Source organism: Terrapene carolina, unplaced genomic scaffold, assembly GCF_002925995.2.
Source record: "Terrapene carolina triunguis isolate 2854851 unplaced genomic scaffold, T_m_triunguis-2.0 Scaffold93, whole genome shotgun sequence".
NCBI classification, from domain to species: domain Eukaryota; kingdom Metazoa; phylum Chordata; order Testudines; family Emydidae; genus Terrapene; species Terrapene triunguis.
In genome coordinates this window covers 2,046,502-2,068,705 of record NW_020664444.1, presented here as the reverse complement: position 1 = coordinate 2,068,705, position 22,204 = coordinate 2,046,502, and the positions used below count along the sequence as shown (strand labels likewise).

The 22,204-nt window shown below is 41.4% G+C and overlaps 1 protein-coding gene across 2 annotated transcripts in view; it reads left to right on the top strand.

Annotated features, from left to right (window-relative positions):
* The window catches only part of RBBP6 (RB binding protein 6, ubiquitin ligase), a 44,443-nt gene extending 29,806 nt beyond the window's left edge, over window positions 1-14,637 (top strand). For both annotated transcript variants that reach the window (XM_024217839.2, XM_024217838.2), the window contains 10 exons: window positions 717-889; window positions 1,903-2,006; window positions 2,580-2,884; window positions 4,640-4,739; window positions 4,821-4,899; window positions 4,983-5,040; window positions 6,324-6,689; window positions 7,036-7,137; window positions 8,912-10,660; window positions 12,636-14,637. In XM_024217839.2, coding sequence (XP_024073607.1) covers window positions 717-889; window positions 1,903-2,006; window positions 2,580-2,884; window positions 4,640-4,739; window positions 4,821-4,899; window positions 4,983-5,040; window positions 6,324-6,689; window positions 7,036-7,137; window positions 8,912-10,660; window positions 12,636-14,214 — 4,615 coding nt within the window. In that variant the 3' untranslated portion in view covers window positions 14,215-14,637. The remainder of the gene's footprint in view (window positions 1-716; window positions 890-1,902; window positions 2,007-2,579; window positions 2,885-4,639; window positions 4,740-4,820; window positions 4,900-4,982; window positions 5,041-6,323; window positions 6,690-7,035; window positions 7,138-8,911; window positions 10,661-12,635) is intronic.
* The last annotated feature ends 7,567 nt before the right edge of the window (window positions 14,638-22,204 follow it).

The following is a 22,204-nucleotide window of genomic DNA, read 5'->3' as shown; positions in this document are numbered from 1 at the left end:
TTTGTTTTAACTCAGTAGAAAATAATTATTCTCTGTAAGGTCCTACCTAATCCAACAAACGCTGGTGCAGTTGAGTAGCACCTTTTTTAAATAGTGCAGGCACTTCAGATACAAAAAGATAGCATCCTCAATGAGAAGGAGGGAAGGATAAGGATTACAAAAGTACATCAATGCAAATACTTGGGTTTATATGGACGTTTTGGTGATGATGGCAGATGGTATGAATGTGGTTGCACTGTATGTAGTGTACATCAAAATTTGTCCAAAAATAGAAGTAACTACTTGACCTGATAAAATCCAATTAAATACCAATATATATCAAATGTTTTTATGTAATATTTTATGGTTGTTAGAAACCAAGAAAATATTCGTGTAGTGGGTTGAGGGAGAGGGATCTACATAACCTTTATATCTAATTCATACTGTAATTTTAAAAAGGTACCTGTTAGCTAAAACTCCACCTTTTCTAAATCTCAGTTCATTTTTCCATTGTGTACCTCCTTATGTAGAAACAGTATCATGTTTGAGCTGTGCCAATTATGCAATAAATAATCACTTACCTGTTTAGAGATTAAATCTCTGCTGTGTAATAAATAATACTAAATATATGGTTGAATTCTATTCAGCAAGTGTTTTTCTTAATTTATTAATTCTATTATAAAATCTGAAAATTTGATACTCCTTTAAACAGTCTTAAATTAAATTATTTCTTTCAGGGAGGCTTATGCTATAGGGAAGAAGGAAAAGCCCCCTTTCCTCCAGGAGGAACCATCCTCCTCCTCAGAAGAGGACGATCCTATTCCAGATGAATTGTTATGTCTAATCTGTAAAGATATAATGAATGATGCAGTTGTCATTCCCTGCTGTGGAAACAGTTATTGTGATGAATGTAAGTGCCATAATCTGACATTACAGTTAACTCAAATGCCAAATGATCGTGTAAAATGAACAGGAATCTGAATTAACAAAAATTACTATACTCCTCTTCATTCTGAAACATGGGTATCTATTAACCAGAAAATTCTTGCATTTTATCTTGGAGTAAAGGAAGAATGCTGGAGATAACTTTAGCTGGAACTCAGATTAGGGGAATTTTTTACATAGGGATGGAGAAACATAAGAAGTGAATGCTTGTATAATTATTTTTTATAGTCACTGATGCTGAACACATCTAGTTTGAATAAATGCTTTCTCAAGCCCTTCTTGTCCTTTGTTTCTGTTGTTTGATTTGGTAATAGTTGTCATCACTTTGCCATATAAATTGTATCCCAAATTCAACACTGGCAATTAACTGGAGGCTCAAACAAGAGGAAAGATAGACTGTTGTTCAAACTCCTCTTTTAAAAGGACAGTTAGTTAAAAATATAATCTTAACCTAATTTACTAATGCTTTCTTAGAAATAAAATTTACCCATTAATCTAGAGGTTGATTACTTATTGTATCCCACTCCACTAGATAGTGAAAATAAACTAGTTAAGTCAGTTTCACTGACTGGTTGTCATGCACTAACTTTATCTTGTACTTTGTGATTTGCAAACACTAAACAATGTTTAAGTCTGAACAAGGTGGTGCTTTTTTTAACGTGGAATTTTCAAAAAGCCATGGAAACTATTATTTTCTTATGATCTGTAAATCCTTCTTTGCACAAAAAAGTATTTTTTGTAATCAACCTGTCATTTCTTTATCTGTTAGTAAAAGTCACTGTTAATTATGAGTGTGTGGTCACAGAATTTTTTTAAAAGTATAATACCGCATACTAGAACTCCTGAATAAGTCCCTGTTTAAATGTTTTCCACCCAGTCCATTTTTCCTCTGGACCCCAATGTTAGTTGTGTACAGGGATATGAGAGTAAAGTATGACCCAAATATTTGTTAGCTCAGGTACTTCTGTTTGTTCACAGGTATCAGAACATCACTACTGGAATCAGAGGAACATACCTGCCCAACTTGTCATCAAACAGATGTTTCCCCTGATGCTTTAATTGCCAACAAATTCTTACGCCAGGTAACTTCACTTTACATATAATGTATGCAAGAAAAGCTCACCTTATTTATAAGTAGCTAAGAGGCAAGAAAATTCTACTTCATGGAGCCATCACCATATTTAAGACTGGTTGAGATTTGCATTTTCAAATCTATTAATTGCTTATTTTGAAATTATCACTTTAAAAATACAGCTAGCAAATTCCTGATTTATGAGATTAGAAAATTGGCTCGCTTCTAGATTTCAGCAAAAAACATTGACAGATATTTTCATAGTTGAATATATATGTTGTCAAAACGATGCTCTAATGTTGGTTTACACAAAAAGAAATCATGCTTCCAGTTTTCACTGTTGTGAAGAGAAGCTTGCAAATATGAAGAAAGTGTAAACGGATTCAGTGCTGTTCGTGCATCTGAGGCAGCCTCATACGATAGCTCTGTCGGGAGTGAGCTTCCTTTTTTACCTCAATGAGGTTGTTAGCTCTGAAAACCTAGAGATAATAGTTCAACCTTAACGCTTAGTGAAGGAAGTTTTTTATAGGGATCATAACGTACATACATAATTTTTATGTAACAATGATTTTTCTACCTCTAGGCTGTAAACAACTTCAAAAATGAAACTGGCTACACAAAAAGGCTCCGTAAGCAGACACAACCATCAAGACAGCCAGTTCAGCGGAACCTACAACCTGCAGTAAGGCCTTCAGTTTCTAGACAACAGGATCCTCTAATGATTCCAATCACTTCTTCACCTTCTCTAACATCGTCATTGACTCCTAGTCAATCATCTGTGACGACTACTTTGCCAGTAAATCAGTCTTCTGCCACCTCACCTGCTGCTGATATCTCTGCAACAATGTCCATATCTCTTCACTCTGAAAAACCAGAAGGACCTTTTCAGTAAGTAAACTTGGAGTTTAACGCAATTGAAAAAGAAATAAAAATGTTAATGCTGGTTTTCCACTTCCATTTACTTCTAATGCTTTATCTTGTTTGGTAGCTGTTTATATGTGCTTTAGTGATAGTTGACAGACAAACCTCTCCTTTCTAGCTCCAAGTACAGCCTTGGAGGTTCTCATTTATCATATTGTCTTTCACTTTCCCTGCTGTAACTTAACAGGTCATTCACCTTGTATTCTGACAGGGTGGAATTCACAAACTTAATTTTCCCCCTCCACTCCTCCTTGAAATCAGTGATGTGTTCTTTGACACATTATGTATATCCAGCATATGAACACTTCATGACCTTGTGAGACCTTATACTTTTAGTAGTGACTCCATGAGGTACTGGGAGAATGGTACTCAAGCATTTGTTTCTATAGACTTTTCTTATCTATCTGAGGTATTTGAGGCATACCAAGTCTTATTTCATTCATGTGTATCTGCTTCTTTGTAGAAGAATTAGTTATATTAGTCTGCTCCTTTGGAGATGCTCACCATTCTTTTAAATAAAGACTCGGTTTTGTGATATGTTGGTGACATGCATCACTCAAGAGCAGCCAGTTCCCCGGAAGCACTTACCTTGGTGACTATTTGGTCACTGCTAAATCTCTCCCAGTGTAGGATTACTTTCTTATAGGAACTCTTCTCCCAGTGTCTTTTCTGGGGGAAGGCTCTCTAAATTTAGCAGAGAACAGCGGCTGCTAAAGTTACCCTTTTGCTACTTGATACATCAGTCTCTTCCAATTGGAAAGCATTCTTGATTGCTATTAGGTTTGCTTTTCTTACTACTGAGGAGACACGGTGCATTCTCTTAAACTACAAAAATGCATCTATGGGTAAAACTTACCATTTACATTCATATCGCTCCTTCTGCTCAAGTTCTATCATCTACATCATACAGGGTTTGACCTAGCGGCAATGAAATACATAAATTAAAGCAACAGTGACATAGGTAGGTTTGAGGCGTAGTGACTCAGAGAGCATTAATTAGAAGCTATGTAAATTTAACTCTTCACACTGTAAATTTAAGGTCCAAAACAACTTCCCATGAAATTACATTAAAGTCTACTTTAAAAAAATAAACTGTAGTTGAAGGCTCACATCTCTAGCTCTGTGGCTTGAACCTAGAAGACAGTACCTCTGTCAAACAAAGTGTCAGCCTACCTATTAGAGAGACAGGGTGGGTGAGGTGATATCTTTTACAAGGCCAACTTCTGTTGGTGAGAGAGACGAGCTTTCAAGCCTACACACAGCTGCTCTTCAGGTCTGAGTATCATAGCAAAATACAAGGATACAATACAATACAAATACAGTATAGCATACCTATATCATTAAACACCTGAGAGCCATATTTCAAAATGATCTCATCCCAGCCACTAAATTTCTATTTGAAAGTATGTATGTACTAAATTTTACACACCCTGGAACTGAGATTTGTATGTAAAAGTCTAAACGTACACATTCTAAAACTTGCGTGTGAAAATATAGAGGCTACTCTGGAAAACTTGTGTTCCCTTCTGACCCTCTCCTTCAGTAAACTCGTACTTTACCTTTTTTACAGTCCTAAATCTGTTTTTATGCAACGTGTTCTTCTTCGCAATAATTAAAAATTGTGCAGCTTTTTCTTACGTACCTCAGTCCTTTTTCTTTCAATAACTTGAAACGCCATATTTGAATGTCACAAATCTCGTGTCCTTTGGGTTTTTTTTCCAGTGATGCTGATAGTGTTATACCTCCTGCTGCTATTGTGACGGCCTCCGAACATTCTAAACCTTCCTCCTCTCTATCGATTAGCGCTGTGATGGAAGAGAAGGTAAATTTTACTTGAGCATATATAATGAGTTTTATGTTGTGAGAAAGTGTCTCTTCTGATTTTTCCCTCTTGATCCCTAAGGGCTACCAGGTTCCTGTACTAAGACAGCCAGCATTACAAGGCCAGCTGACTTCACAAGGACAGTCAATACCCACTACTGGTGAGTAACCACAACTTTAGCCCTGTTCTTATAGAAATATTTCTTCAGTTTATCTGAACAGAATTTTTTTTCCCCCCAAATAGGTCAGCCAATAAGAACCAATACGGTTCGCTCTGCAGGCAATAGGCCAGGCTGGGAACCGTAAGTATATTAGCAAAAAATATTTCACTTCGTAGTGCTTTTAAGCAGCTTGCTAATTTGTTACATTTAACTGTGATTTGGTTATTGAACATATTTAACTGTAAACCACCTGTTACCTAAGTATATGTAGACAGGTGTGGTGAATCTAAGCCAAATGGTAATCACCATTTTTATATGCTTTCATCTGAATTTGTTTTAACAAATTGGGACTGTAGATTCCCTTAGGATTCCCTAAAGGGAAATTTGACTGTAATCTACAAGATATTGCAAAAAATAAATCCACTTTCAAAGAATAAATCATTAAAAAGATTTTAAAATCTCAAATATAATTTTAAAAAATCAGGTGGAAAACTTCCCTCTTGATAGTTTGCAGAATAGGGCTGAAGGAATTGGCTTTGTTATTTGAAGCCATTGGAAATCAGTTTCAAAGTTATAAGTTCTGTTTATTAAAGAATTTGGTTGCTATTGTTTAAGATGACTAAATTATGCAAATAAAAAAACAGATAACATTTACCTTACAGCAATTTTGGGTTCTCTGACTTAGTGCTTTCAAATGGTGAAGCTGATCCCTTTCAATCCTATGTCATCATCCAGCTGATCCTTCTTTCTGGGATGTATATTCATTTATTTGATTACTGTTGTGCTGTAAGCATACATAGCACTTTACAAAACACTTTAATAAAAAAAAAAAAAAAAAAAACAAAACCAAAAAAAAAAAAAAAACAAAAAAAAAAAAAAAAAAAAAAAGTCCATACCACAAATATATTAAACTCTCAGAATCAATAAACAGGACAGCAGTTCAGGCACAAGAAAGTGCAGATGCATCATTGTGAGACCAACAACATAGGAAGACTCTAAGAAAGAAGTTTAAAGAAGTTCAAGAGAAGATTAGTTAACATTTGTACAGTGCGTTGAAGATGAGAAGTGCTCAAAGTGCAAAGTATTAAATGTATCAAAGATTGGCAGAGGAGCGGAGGGCATTTGGTACACGCAAAGTGGGAGACTTGTAAGCATAGGGCGCATCTGTCCAAAATTGCAAAATTGAGAGTGAGGAAAGAAGATTGAGGGAGCAGTTGGGGGTGAGGATATGGAGGGGAGAGTCAGGAGCAAGAGGAGTATAGAATGAAATGAGCAGACATATAAGCAGGGTGGAGTTTAAGAGACTTAAATTGAGGACAAGGACAGGAAATGCCCTCAGATGGACACAAGCTTCCTTCACTTTCCTCTTTTAAAATAAGGGCAGAGTGTAACAAACAGTGACACGTGTTTTTGGGTTTCTTTAGAAGTTCAAATCGAGGACGCCCGCATAGTGAACGTACACAAAGGACTCAGGCCCCAACATTACCAGCATCAACACCTGTCTTTGTGACTGTGCCTCCACCTCCCCTGTTTCCTCCACCTCCCCATGCACTTCCTCTTCCACCGGGGGTACCTCCACCACAGTTTCCTCCTCAGTTTCCACCTGGTCAGCCTCCACCTGCTGGGTACAATGTCCCCCCACCGGGATACCCCCCAGCTCCTGCAAACATATCAACACCTTGGGTACCAACAGCAGTACCAACGGCTCATTCAAATACCATCCCAACGACACAAGCACCTCCTTTATCTAGGGAGGAATTTTACAGAGAGCAGCGGAGACTTAAAGAGGAGTAAGTATTTGGCTCTGAATGAAGTTGCATTATTTTTCATTATTCTATTTCAATAGCATATTGGACAGCAATTACACTAAAGTGCATCTGCCATAAGCAAAAGTGACATATAAAGCAAATTTTCCAATGTGCTTTGCCTTACAAGGTAGTAAACCTATAAAACTAAAACAAGACAACTGTAATTCTAAAGTTTGCCATGAAATTCATATAGGAAATTTTTTTCATAAAAATAGGATGTTCATTTTTTTATTTGCATGCAATGTAAATGTTTTAATATTAATATTTGTTTCTTGATGTCTTTTTTGTGTGTGTACATGTTCAAACTATCATAATTTTATTTTAACAGAGAAAAGAAAAAGTCCAAACTCGATGAGTTTACAAATGATTTTGCTAAAGAACTGATGGAATACAAGAAGATTCAAAAGGAACGTAGACGCTCATTTTCCAGGTAATTGTTTTACATGTCTGCAATGCAGAGCCAACTAATCTAGCAGAATTAAAAAGAGTTCCACTCCACCCCTCTTTCTTCAGAGGGATTAGCAATATGATACAAGGTTTCATGGTTAGATCATTGGCAACATTTGGTCCTGATTGTAATTGACTGGAAATTGTTATAGTCTTGCAGCAGTTTGACCCATCTGGAATTATGACTTAGTCCAGTTTGGGTGAGGGAGATCCCTATTCCTGCGGTGACATCCTTGTAGATTATGGCCTGGTTTACACTGGGGGGGGATCAATCTAAGTTACGCAACTTCAGCTGCGTAAATAACATAGCTGTAGCTGAAGTCAACGTACTTAGATCACACTGCGGTGAGTCGACTGCTGGCGCTCCCCCGTCGACTCTGCCTGCGCCTCTTGCGCCGGTGGAGGACAGGAGAGAGCTCGGGGGTCGATTTATCGCGTATAACTAGATGCGATAAATCGACCCCCACAGGATCGATTGCTGCCCACCAGTGCGGCGGGTAGTATAGACATACCCTGTCTCATCACAGGCTAAAAACTGAGTAGATGTGCTTACTGTATTCCCTACGTGACTCTGAAGGTGTTTCTTAGCAATGTGTGAAAAGACTCCACTACTTCTGCCTGTGTCTCATCTAATCTATGGATACTTTGGAAGAGTTTAACTTCCAGGACTGCATATCTTGTGCCTTTCACTAGCATTAAGTTCACTTTACTTCATTCAGCTTTTCTCAGGAATGAAAAAAAGTGCATTTGCTGTTGTATTTAATTTTTTGAAAACATTTATGTTAAATTATGGTTGAAGGGCTACTTCATGGGGAACTGATGAAAGTGTAGTGGCATGTTACATTAGGCATCTTTTTTAAAAGTTTCTACCAGGAAAATATCTTCAGCGTCCTGAAAGTCCTTAAAAGCTTCCCACCCTAATAGTACAGATCTGTTCTGCAACGTTGGTCTGAAAAATTCTTCAGTAATAACACCATACAAATCACAGTATTGGTAGTAACACTGAATCATTTGTAGTATTGATAAAAGCTTTTAAATGTGATTTTACTTGAAACAAGGTCACTGTTCTTAGGCTTTACCAATGTATTGCACTTTTCTCCAGTGAGGAGTCCTAACTGAAAGCATTAGTTAAATAATATCATATGTCATGTTGCAGTACAGAATATTATGCACGCTGTGCAAATTACCAAATAAGCAGTAAAGTTAAATTGTGACTGAGCTGGCATTTTGTTAAGATTTAGCTTTGTCTTCAAGTTAATTCATGGTCTTCTAATGCTTGGTTCTGCACTTTAGCCATTAAGACTTGCCCTTTTAGCATCCTGTTGCAACATAAATGATCTGTACGGCAGACTGATTTGCCAAGTAATGAAATATTTGTCTGTGCTTACACATACCAGTAGAGGCCACTATACACCACCTTAAATCAATTAACAAACATGGTAGTTAATATGATGGAAATGAGTGATGGGGCTAGACACTGGGCTTGTAGTCTTCCTGCACCGATTGTTATGCTAGCTGAATCAAAAGAGCAACTTTTGCACGTCATGCAGAGAGACACTCTTACACAACAGATTTACTCGTAAGAAGCTTGCAGTGGCATTATGACTGTGTTAACTGCCTACAGTGGTTTTGGTAACAAAATATAGAAAAGGGAAAAATATTTTTTTGGGAGGATGGGTTTGTTTGGTTTTTTTAAAGCAGACTGAAGGGATTATTTTACATTAAAAGTGTTTTGTTGTTGGTTTTTTGTTTTTAAGGTCCAAGTCACCATATAGTGCTTCATCTTACTCTAGAAGTTCATATACGTACTCCAAGTCAAGATCAGGTTCATCCCGCTCTCGTTCCTACTCTCGATCTTTTAGTCGCTCACACTCTCGTTCGTACTCACGATCACCTCCATACCCTAGAAGAGGCAGGGGGAAGAGTCGTAACTATCGTTCTAGGTCAAGGTCCCATGGATATCATCGTTCGAGATCAAGGTCACCCGCATATAGAAGATACCATTCACGATCAAGATCTCCAGCTTTTAGAGGCCAATCCCCCACTAAGCGGACTATACCTCAAGGAGAGGGAGAGAGAGAATATATTAACCGGTATAGAGAAGTTCCACCATATGACATGAAAGCATACTATGGCAGATCTGTTGATTTTAGAGATCCATTTGAAAAGGAAAGATACAGAGAATGGGAAAGGAACTATCGAGAGTGGTATGAAAAGTTTTACAAGGGCTACGCTGCTGGAGCTCAGCCTAGACCTCCAGTGAATAGAGAGAACTTTTCTCCAGACCGATTTGGTCCACCAGGATCCAGGCGAGAGAATTCCCCATATGCTCGGGGTCGTAGAGAGGATTTTGCTAGTGGACAAAGCCATAGAAGTCGCAATATAGGAAGCAATTATCCAGAAAAGCCTTCAGGCCGAGAAGGCCACAACATTAAAGATCCTACAAAATCAAAGGAAAAGGAAGCTGAAAATCCATCAGGAGATGGCAAAGGAAATAAACATAAAAAGCATAGAAAGAGAAGGAAAGGGGAAGAGAGTGAAGGCTTTCCCAATGCTGAGTTGTTGGAAGGCTCGCGAAAGCCCAGAGAGCCTGGTGGGGGGGAAGAAATTAAAACTGACTCACTGTTCATGCTCCCAAGTAGGGATGATGCTACACCTGTCAGAGATGAGCCTATGGAAGCAGATTCCATTGCTTTTAAACCAGTATCTGAAAAGGAGAAAAAAGAGAAAGATAAACCTAAAGTAAAAGTTGACAAGACAAAACGGAAAACAGAAGGAACTGCCACTACCAAGAAAGACAGTTTAGTAAAACCATCTAAAGCACCCCAAGAAAAAGCAGAGGCTGATCGTGAAAAGTCTCCTCGAACTGAGCCTCCTGTGAAAAAAGCAAAGGAGGAGTTGCCGAAGACAGACAGTACTAAATCGACGTCCTCTCAAAAGGATGAGAAGGCACTTGGCACACCGCGGAAAGTTAACCCAAAAGTGACAAAAGAGCATCCAGAAACCAGACCAGCCAAGGACGAAAAAGCAAAGAAAGAGCATCCAAAAGAATCCAAGCCAGAAAAGCCATCAAGCAAGGAAGAGAAATCAAAAAAACCGATGGAAAAAAGCAAACCTACGGATACAAAACCTGAAAAAAGAAAAAGAAAGGCAGAGGAAAAGGTAGAAAAGGAACATGAAACCACTTCATTAAAAACCTCTAAAGCAGAAGTTGCTGAAGTGAAACCATCACCAAAGGGAAAAACTGAGCCGGATAGTGAAAAAGCAGAGAGATCTCCTGAAAAGGACAAAGCTGCTTGTCTGATTGCCCCAGCAAAAAAGATTAAACTAAACCGAGAAACAGGCAAAAAGATTGTAAGTGGGGAAAATGTACCTCCTACAAAAGAACCTGCCGAGAAACCCGAGCCACCCAGCAGCAAAGTTAAACAAGAAAAAGTGAAAGGAAAAATGAGAAGAAAAGTAACAGCAGCTGATGGATCCAGTTCAACTCTGGTAGATTACACCAGGTACCTTCTGATTTCCTCTTTACTTGTTTTTTCTCTTCTACTCTCCATAAAATAAAATCTTTGAGTTATCTAATGACAGGAACAACTAAATCGATAGTAAAATGAACATATGAACCACAATCAAGCAATGATAGTGTTATACTACAGGTTGAACCTCTCTAATCTGGCACTCCCTAGTCCGGTAACATCAGTGGTCCGGCATAGGCACCGACTCCGTGGGTGCTCCTGGGCTGGAGCACCCACGGGGAAAAATTAGTGGGTGCGGAGCATCCACTGGTGCCAAGCTTCCCCTGCCGCCCGCACCTCTCACGCGCTGGTGGCCCCACGCTTATCAACTACTCCTCCTCCCTCCCAGCGCTTCTGGAGCGCCACAAACAGCTGATTTGCACCATTCAAGCTCCGGGAGGGAGTGGGAGGACTTGGGGCCGGTGGCTGGGACCTGGGGCCGGCATCGGCCCCCCCTGGGCGGGGGGCCACAGTGGGCGCAAAGCCTGGGGGTGCTGCAGCACCCCCCGCACCTCTACTTCCCATGCCTGTGGAGACCTGCTGGCACTTTGCATTGACCTCCCGTAGTTCGGCAAATTCTCTGGTTCGGCACCGGTCAAGTCCTAAGGGTGCCACACTAGAGAGGTTCAACCTGTATAAACAATTGTAGTGTATGGGCTTGTCTATAAAAACATTTAGTTCACAGCAAGCTGGGGTCTGACCCTGCTGAGGCACATTAACAGTTTAATGCACTTTGATCTAGTCCTCTTTGAAATGGAACTAGATCAAAGCACATTAACGAACCGTTAATGCACATCAGCAGGGTTCACATGGACAGTTAGGGCTTGTCTACACATAAACTGCTACAATGGTGCACAGCTGCAGTGCTTCAGTGAAGATGTTACCTTCACTGATGGGAAGGGTTCTCCCTTCGTGGTAAGTACTCCGCCTCCCCAAGAAGCGGTGGCTAGGTCGACGCAAGAATTCTCCCATTCACCTAGCACTGTTCTACACCCGGGGTTAGGTCAGTTTAATTGCATTGCTCAGGAGTGTGGATTTTCACACCCCTGAGCAATGTAGTTATGCCGACCTAATTTCCTCGTGTAGACCAGGCCTTAGTCTGCGGCAGGCTAGTGGGGGGTAGATTCATACCCCAGATTGCTGTGAACTAATTGTTCCTGTAGACAAGCCCTTAAACTACAGTCTAATCTATTAAAAATCAAACTCGTGTAAAACAAACAGATTCTTTGAGCTAAATCCTCGAATTCAGCCAAGTTCCACTCCATGCAGGACCCAGTTTGGGGGTGCAGAGGTACACCACCTGATGCTGCGGCTGCTTCCTGTCCATCACCCACTCCTGTATAGTATTGCCCAACTGGCTGTGTGTACTATGCCTCATTTATTGTGTGGACTGAGAAGAACATGTTGCTGCCCTTTGTTCCACTAGGTGTGGCGACTGCTAAAAGCAAGATAATAGACTCATGTAGAATGGGATTTTTTGGATTACTGTAACAGGCATTTTAAAAATAAATGTGCTATCTAGAAAAGAACTGTAACACAAAGGGGCCATGGGTCCGCTGGACAGATGAAAATTAGTCTCATTGGTTGCTGACCTGCCAGTTGAAGAGGTGAAGGAACTACCTTGTTTGTCTAGTACTGGTGGAACTAGGATACCCAGGAATTCTCAGACAAGAGATTCCCCAATCTGATAATGTAGTGCATAAACTAATTAAATGCATAGTAGGGAGATGCTATATTAAATTATGGCTCATAATTCTTACCCTGTGGGATCATCCTCTCTTGCCCACTTTTATAATATGAATTTTTTTGAAAGGAATATTGAAGATTTAGAGTTTAAATTGTGAAATTAAACAAAAAACATTTTATTTTTGTTAAAGGGATGTACAGATAATCTGCTGTAACTGGATTTTAGGTCTTTATTAATGTATATATTTTACTTTTTTTTTTTTTTTTCCCCCTCCCACCTTAGCACTAGCTCTACTGGAGGCAGCCCTGTTAGAAAGTCTGAAGAAAAGCCAGACGCAAAACGAACGGTCATTAAGACCATGGAAGAATATAATAATGATATAACAGCCCCCGCTGAAGATGTCATTATTATGATTCAGGTTCCTCAGTCAAAGTGGGATAAAGATGACTTTGAGTCTGAAGAGGAAGACGTTAAATCTACGCAAGCACCTTCAAATGTAGGAAAACCTGCTAGTGTTGTAAAAAATGTCAGTGCTAAGCCCACAAACCCTGTGAAACACAATGAAAAAGAAAATGAGCCTTTGGAAAAAACACAGAAAACTGCAAAAGAAGCAAATTATGAAAGCTCTCAGCATGAAGCAAAAAGTTCAAAAAATTCTGTGTCAAATGAAAAAGGGAAAACCAAAGACCGGGATCATTCTGTGTCAGACAAGGACGCTTCTGAGAGAAGGAAGAACAGTGTTCAACCAGAAAAAGGCCACTCAGAACGTGGGACTGAACAAGGAAACCTAAAAAACCTTTCTCAATCTTCCAAAGACAGCAGATCCTCAGATAAACATGATACTGGGCGTGGATCTTCTGCTAGAGATTTTACTCCTAACAGGGACAAAAAATCTGACTATGATAGCAGCAGGGATCATTCTAGTTTCAAGCGTAGAGATGAAAAGAATGAGTTAACAAGGAGAAAAGACTCCCCTTCTCGAAATAGAGAGTCGGCATCAGGCCAGAAGAGTAAACCAAGAGAGGAACGTACAGAATTGTCCAAAAAGGGAACCGTAGAGTCGAAAAGGAGCAGCTATAGCCCTCAGAGGGACAGAAGACCGTATGATCACAAAACAGCGTATGATTCCAAACGTTCATCTGATGAACACAAATCTCTAGATAGAAGTTCAGGTAAAGAGAGAGAGAAACACATATCAGAAACAAAGAGCAATAAAGACAGAGACACAAGTGGCAATAAATCATCTTACAAACACGGATCACCGGATGCAAAAAATGAGAGAGAACACGCTACTGGGCAAAGTGACAAGAGCACCGTCAAACCTAAGCCTCAGTTAAGCCACTCCTCTCGACTCTCTTCTGACTTAACTAGAGAAACTGATGAGGCTGCATTTGTACCAGACTACAATGAAAGTGACAGTGAGAGTAATGTGTCGACAAAAGATGAAGACTCTATAGGAAGAAATACTAGAGAACTGAAAGAAAAGGCAGTGGATAAATCTAAAGAGACTGCAGTTAAAGCAACGCTTGGCCAACCTGGCGTAAGTAGAAATCAGAGTCAAAGTAGTCCCAGTGTTAGCCGCAGTCGTAGTCAAAGCCCTTCTGAAAGTCAGACTCGAAGCCACAGCAGCAGCGCAAGCTCAGCAGAGAGTCAGGACAGCAAGAAAAAGAAAAAGAAAAAAGACAAAAAGAAACATAAGAAGCATAAAAAACACAAGAAACATAAGAAACACACTGGAAATGAATCTGAATTGGAGAAAAGCCAAAAACACAAACACAAGAAGAAAAAATCCAAGAAGAGCAAAGATAAAGAAAAGGAGAAAGAGAAAGATGACCAAAAAGTGAAATCTGTCGCTGTATAAAATGACAGATAAGAAAAATTGACTTAATTATTAAGTCATCTGTATTAAATTTTGTTATAATGTAAACAAATTCAAGCTTTGTAAATAATGACATGAAAGACCCTGTGCTGCACTTAAAATATTGCTGCTTGATTATTTGATTTTTACATCAGAGCTTTATAAAGTGAACATTTTGTACAGAATTGTGAGTTGTGACCATGTAACATGAAAGGTTTTGCTGAGGCATCTTATTTTTAACCACCGTTAATTAGTTTGGGTGGAGTTTACTGTACTGTGAAAATTTTCACATTTGAATTTTTTTTTAATTGCCTGGCAGAAAAAGCTGATATCAGTTCTGAAATATCAGCAGAATGATTTGCAGAATACATTACAGCCCTGTTATGTCACTTTTTGATTACAATAAAAAGTTTTCAGTAAACTTTATTCAATGTGATGGAATTTGCAATAGTAGCTGAACATAAACAGGGTATGGGTAAGAACAGCAGCAGACAAAAATGACGAAAGCTTTTAGGCAGCCGAAATGTACTGAACGTAATATAACAGTTTTAACCTTTTAAAAAAAATAATAGAACTTGAAGAAAGTTTTGAGCTGCACTAATAAGGGGTGGTGTTGCAAAAAAAAGCCTTTTTTATGTGCCAGGTTATGCCAACTAGATGTTTTTATATTTAAAAAGGTATATTACCTGAGTAAATAGCCACTATACGTAGCCGGTACTGACTTTTTAAAATGTCATATATATATGAAGCTGTCACATGTCAACATTGTTCCAATTTACGTTAAAGAACCATTGCCACACTCTGGCAGATGTTTACAAATGTATTTTAGGAAACGTCCTATATTCTGTATTTCCTTTTGTATCGTTGCTGATCACCAAGATATTTGTGTCTTTAAAATAGAAGCTTTTGCTTTATAATGGGCTGTTTTATACTGTGATGACACAGTTCCTTTTTATATAAACATTTTGAGTGATGAGAGGAAATACAGAAAAAGTGTAAAAGTAATGATTTTGATAATTTAAAGAAGACCTACCGTGTCACTTTTTTTATTAAAGTGACAGCAGTGTTGTTCAACAGTTGGAAAGTTAACATGGTGAGAAGTATTTTTCACTGTGAATTAAGAGCCAAATCCTGATACTAGTTGAAGCTGATGGCAAAACCCCTTGACTTCAGTGGCTCTGGGATTTGACCTAAACTGAGTTCTGTTTGAAACTATTTAAATTAAAAGCGGCATTTCAGGGCTTCCTGCTTGTGGAGACTATTTTCTTCAGAAGTGGCATTGTTTGTGGTGGCAGCAGTTTGACCAGTCAGGAGAGAACGTAAACTCATTCCAGCCTGTTTACGGGGGGTGGCCTTCATGCAGTAAGCATTGGGTTAAAGATGAGCATTCAGGTGCTTGTGCTAGCTAAAACAATAATAAATCAGGATGAATTTTGGACTCCATTTCCCAGCAGCAAATTTCCCATTTTTATGGTAAGGCATTTTTCTTATGGTGGATTTAGGGCATCTTCTGCTGTACAAAGGAGTAGCAGATTTTAGGGATAAGCCAGCAAATTTTTGCTTTGAAGAACCAAAACAATTAGGCAAATGTATAGGAAGTAGAGTTGTTGCACGCACGTCTTCCTAAATGTTCCCACATTCCAATCCAGTGCAGCCATTTCATAGCTATGTAAGCAGCAAATGTGCTGGTATTCGAATGCATCTGTAAAAGTGACCCCTTCTATTCTCTGTATTCCTGTATCTCTTATTCATTAGAATGATGCCTCTGAAAATGGAAAGGGGTCCCCCTGTTTGGACCTGATGAGTACAGCAACCTCCTTCAGGCTTCAGTTAAATTCTTAAAACTCCAGTTAGAAGAAAATGTTAACATGCTCTTTATTGTCTAGGCTCAAAATAAGACATCTGTTTAGAAATCAGGTTTTGGAAGTTGATTAGCACCGTGTGCCTTCACAAAAAAAGACAAGAAGCTGTAGTTCTTCATAACCCATTGTTAAAAAAACTGTCAGAGCCGCTGTTTTTAGAAGTTCAGTTTATATATCCTTTGCATCAGAGCTGTAAAACCTGTGTTAGGGTTTTTTAGGAGATTTTTCACTGTCTCTCTCCAGTGAATTTTGAGGTAATATGTGCAGAATCTTCCTTTCCAAATTTCTTGGGATTGAAAAGACTGAAATACAGCTGTTGTGTTCAACCTTGAATGTAAGAGGATGTGGTACCATTGTCACTTTTGATCAACCTCTTATATCCAACAAATTTCTGAAGGAAATGTGCTTTAGTATTAATGTATTCAGTTTTCATGCAGTCCATAGTGTGCTATGAAGGGAGTAGCTCCAAACGTTTTCTAGACTTGTGGGGTCAAATTAATCTCTGGTGCAACTCCAGTGACTTCAATGTAGTGAAACTGAGATGTCCTTAACTGAGAATGTAAAGAGAACTGGATGCACACAGCAAAAGTTGCTTTTCTAACATCTAAACCAGCTTTTCAAATTTTGACAAAATGGCCAAGTCCCTTTGATATAAATCGCTTCCACGGAATGACCCATGAGAGTTTCTGGCTTCCAACCTTGGGAAAATCCACTAGTGTTCCATCTTGTCTAGGGTTTCGTTTATTGATGAAGGGTCTCTCCCCTTGATTCAGTCTTTAATCAGCCATCAGAATGCATTTGCAATACAGAAGGAATAAGATATGCTGTGATTTGAGCTGAACATGGAATGGCCTGTCAGAATGAAATCTGGTACTTTAAGTAAAGAGCAGGAATTGGAGATGTGGAAATGGCTCTCGTGAACTGCAGAGGACCTAACTGCCTTTGCGATCTATTCAGCACAATTAAATATTGAAAGTGGCCTTGCAATCAATGATCACTTCAGTTTTACAGGCTGACAAATGTTTGGCAACTAAGGCTCCACCCACACACACACCTGTTTACTGGAGTTCCGGAGATTGTAAGTGCTCGGCCATTACTTGAAGGCATGGAGGTGAGGCTTGTCTCTTTACTGAACAGCTCTCTCCCAAAAGCATGTTAGATGTTAACAAAAACAAACCGAAATAAGAGCTTTGACCAGTATGATTAAAACTAATTCTTTCTAAAATCAGACTTCGCTAGTTCTGCATTAGCCATTGGTGGTTCTGTGGAGAAACAAGACAATCTGAATCTTTAATGTAAAAACAACCCTCTTTCCCCTCCGACACACACACACACACCCCCCTACGGAGGGGGCAACAACAACAACAAAAATCTGAATACACCTGTCAGCCCCACTAGGCCTGCCTTGTACACAGTGTATGTTGTTGCCACTGCCTTAGCCAAGGCCAACCAGGTGATCGCATTTCATGCAACTGCTGGAAGAACTGGCATTGGGCTAGTGACAAGACAACCACTGGCTCTAGAAACTGCAGTCACATTGTTGCATCGTATTTCAAGTAGAGAGAGACCACAAAACATTATCATCTGCCCAGTGAGATTTATATTGATCCTGAAACTAGGAATTTATAAGTTTGAAGACTACTACCCTGCCTCTGCAGCAAAAATAAATATTCATTGCAAAATGTACTGCCTATTATGCCTCTGGATAAAGGTTTTAAAAAACTTTTTGTAGATCTAGAGAAACATGCCCGGGCCTTTAACAACTACACTGGTTTCCCAAGTCCCACTTGTCAGTGAAATGTGTACCTGTTTTAGTTTCTCTTCTGAGAACATGGTACCAGTGATTAGTGCAGTAGGTTGAGGGCTGCTTCTCACCCACACTTTCCATCCCCCTCCCCCAAATACTCATGCACAGGTGTTTTTAAAATAAGCCATTAAAATGTATATTGTGGTATTACCCAGAGACTCCAGTTAAGGCTGGGGCCCTGGTAGAGTTGGGAACTGCAAGAACGGCCAATCCTGTAAGAAGATACATTGTTAGAGCGGAGCTCCCAAACAAGTCTGGTTTATTATGCTGACTCATCTTGGTACTAAATTGTGCTAGAAGAAGTTAAACATACATGGATTGCTAGTTTTAGTTGATTGCTTTTGTAACTTATGACAAAGGTGCCTCCACTCTAAGGTGTGTTTGTACATTTTTATAATTGTAAATAAATTTAAATACTTTCCTAATACTGGTTTCCATGTAAACACTTGTTGTAGTTGGTACAAGGATGTTTAATGGCCAATAACAGATGGCCCTTAAGGCACTCTCTCTTTTCAGATATAGTCTGTGCTATGAAAAGAAATGGAAAGCCCTTGTATTAGGTAATGCTTCCATGTAATGCCTCTGCTCCCATCTCTAATGTTCGGTAAGCTCTGCCCAGGAACTGTCTGCATCTTGTTTTGGACAGCACTGAGCACCCTGAGTGCTTAACAAATGAAATAGTTGAGAGATGTAAAGATGGTATAAGTGCAAGATCGTACGACTTATTCTAAAGCACTGGAATGTTCTGAAATTGGTATATGAAACTCAGACCTGGGAAAGCATTTAAACCCCTCCTTCCCCACTAATGGCTGCTTGGTGTTAGATACGTACCTTAATGTGCTGGAGCAAGCATCAAAAACTCCAAAACTGCTTCTGTCTCCTCTCAGACCCTCAGCTCCATGCCAGCCTCAAAGGAAAATGGAGATTGGTATCAGGAGAGGGGGAATTTCAAGCATAAGTTTGAGTCCCACGATATAAAGCCTGAAATTTACACTGGGGAAGTCATCTGGCTAAATAGGAATTTGATGTACTACATGGTCTTTCTTAGTTACCACAATGGCCGCCTTGTAATTACAGGCATTGTGGTATAATTTTTATGGTACCTTTTGTTTTCTTCCATCTCCTATAATATTCCACATCCTTAAACAGCACAGGCAGTGCAACCGATTCCACTCCACATTGTCTTCGATCAAGTGATGGTTGTTGGGGGTGGAGAGAGAGTGCTGTTAATTTCTACCTGTACTCTGAAGGTCTATAAAGCTACGATGTTTCTCACTGAATTATTTAGGCTTCTCGCTGCAGTTGAACACAAGCTAGGAAGTACAATGAGGAAGTCAGTTGGGTAGCAGAGACGAGATGGTCTTGGCAAAAACCATTCAAAGGTTAGGGCCTGTACTGGAGGGGGAGCATGAAGCTTTGCTGTGACTGTTATCGCTGTATACTGAATAACGGGAAGAAATCTAGTGTAAGGTACTGTAGCCTTTGTGAGCTTTATCTAGCCCTGCAATGTGTGGGCCCCCGTATGAACATACAGTCTTCAGAGCCTACAGCTGCAAACTCATTGGTTAGAATCTGACTTAACCAGATGCTGCCTTCCTTAGGGAGACTTATGAGAAACATTCCAAGTAGGAATAATTCCACTTGAACCTACTGTTAAATTCTCTGCTTTTCTCTCTCCAGTACTAACCCACCTCCCCATGAAAAATAAGGTCTGTGATAAGCTCCTATTTACTACTTACCATGTGAGGTCCCAGCCCTCCGTGTGTCACCCAGTGCATGGATTGGGCTTCGTGTGACCAAGTGATGCTGTGGCAGCAAATGGAACTATATGAGTATGTTTGTGATTAAAAACAAGAAGCTAGGTCGGGACAGCCCATGCTTTGTGCGTGTGTTTTAAAAAAAAAAAAAAGTGGCAAAGCTATTGTCCTAGGGCACTATGCTGCACTACAGTCCGTTGGTGCATTTCTCTGGTGCACCGGAACTGCAGCCATCAGACAGAGACTCATGGATGGTATCTGACTGGCACCAAGGCCTAAGCCTCAGCTGTCCAGCCCCCGGCTGGCTTGCCCGTCTCTTTGCAGCCATTCCCCTTGGGTGTGGCTGTGCCGGGTTGTGTACAATGTTGCTACGTGACGCCAAAGGCGTGTGATTATTCTTTGTACAGAGCTGAGGGGCACGTGCTCGGCTTTTGATGGGTAAAGATGACGTGGTCCCTGCCCCGAGGAGCTTGCACTCCATCTTAGAGTCAAAAAGCAACTGAGGAGCTCACAGGGACTGGGGCAATCTGCACAGGGAGCTCTGTGCAGCTCCCTTCAGGGATCGCAGAGGTGGGGAAACAGGGAACTTCTAAGGAGCCCTTTCAACAATAATTTCCTAATGATTCTTGTAAATCAAGTAGCTGCAAGGCCAGGCGCTGTGTGGCTGCTTGGGGTCAAGCACAGCTGGTGCAGAAGGGAGTGGAAGCCTGAGTGGGGAAAGTGGGTGCTGGCGTCTCTCCCCCAGAACTGATGAGAGATGCCAGGGCCCTGGGTGCCGGGGGAGGCGGGTGCCCTAGGGAATCCTCCTATTTTGCAGCGCTGCTCCGTGCAACAGGCTACAGAGGGGGCCAGCTCTGCAGCACAGCCCTGCACCACTAGGGGGGGTGCTGGGGTGTGACTGCAACAGCTGCCTACAAGCGATGTTTGCAGTGAGGACGTTGGAGCCCAGGTGAGTTTCCCCAGGGCAGAGCGAGTGGGGGAGAGATGGGAGACTCTGAGGCCCTGCTGGGGAAGGGGTCACCTGGGCCTAGAGTTTGGGGAGGGAACAGCTGGCTCTGAGGCAGCCCCCCGACCCTGAGGTTTGCTGGAGACCCTGGGCAGGTGTAGAAAAGGCCCCAAAGCAAATCCTGAGGCAGCCCTCGCTATGAGGCGGCACAGGGTGAGCCCCGTCTCCCCTCTGCCTAGCACCACCTGGAGGGGACCGCTTCGCCACGTGGCCCACAGACCGCAGCTTTCACTGAGGCACCGCGGCACGCTCCGCATGCAGAAAGCGAGGCTGCCTGCTAGCCAGACGCAGCTGATACAAAGCTGGCTGGGTCACTGCTGGCACTGCACGCTCCCCACCCATCGTCCGCAGCCCTGGCACCCTGCGCCTGGGCAGCCCCAGAACACAGGAGGAGTCTGGTGTGAGAGCAAACTGCTCCCCCAGGATCCTGATTGGAAACAGGTCCTGCCTTCCGAGGGTCGGAAAACGCCCAGAATGCTGACAATGCCCCGAATCCTCGGCCTCTACCCTGCCCTACTCCCCAGCCTTCCCTGCCAGCTCACCTTGTGTCTGCCAGGCACGCAGCCGTGCTGGGCGAGCCAGGAGGAATTGAATGTAAACAAGGGGGTGCCTTTTCCCCTTCTTCTAGGTGCAACCATCAGAGCCTGGATATCGATGGGAGAAATTAGCCCTTGATTGTGCAATAAAGCGAGGCAGGGTTGTGTCAGCCTGGTAATTTAGGTAGGTGGCATAGCTGTACTTGAATTCATCTCCTTGTAAAACCTCTTTGTAAACTGCTGTGAGCCCATGAGAACCTAAGAATGGCCCTACTGGGTCAGACCAAAGGTCCATCTAGCCCAGTATCCTGTCTTCTGACAGTGGCCAATGCCAGGTGCCCCAGAGGGAATGAACAGAACAGGGAATCATCAAGTGATCCATCCTCTGTCGCCCATTCCCAGCGTCTGGCAAACAGAGGCTAGGGACACCATCCCTGCCCATCCTGGTTAATAGCCATCGATGGACCTATCCTCCATGAATGTATCTAGTTCCTTTTTGAACCCTGTTATAGTCTTGGCCTTCACAACATCCTCTGGCAAGGAGTTCCACAGGTTGGCTGTACATTGTGTGAAAAACCCATTCTGGAGACAACCACAAGATCATTCTCTGTGCCCACAAAACAAATATTTCACATAAACTCTGGGTCTCCTGGGAGTTTTGTACTCTTTTCTCTTGTCTGCAGCCTCACTCGCTACACAAGCTAGCAGAGTCCCAGTCCATGTGAACTATTAATGGTAAATAAGGCTACGATTTCGTCGCGGAAGTCACGGAATCCAAAGACCTCTATGACTTCAGCCCCGGCAGCTGGGAGCTGCAGAGTCCTGCCGCCTCCTTCAGCGGCAGGGAGCTGTGAGGTACCCCTGCTCCCAGCCGCCATGGGCAGCGGGGGTACCCCACAGCTCCCAGCCTCTGCAGGGGACACAGGGATCCCTGCAGTTCCCCACCAGCCATGGTGGCAGGGAGACCCTGGCAGCTCCCCACTGCTGCTATGGGGCAGGGGGGAACCCTACAGTTCCCGGACAGG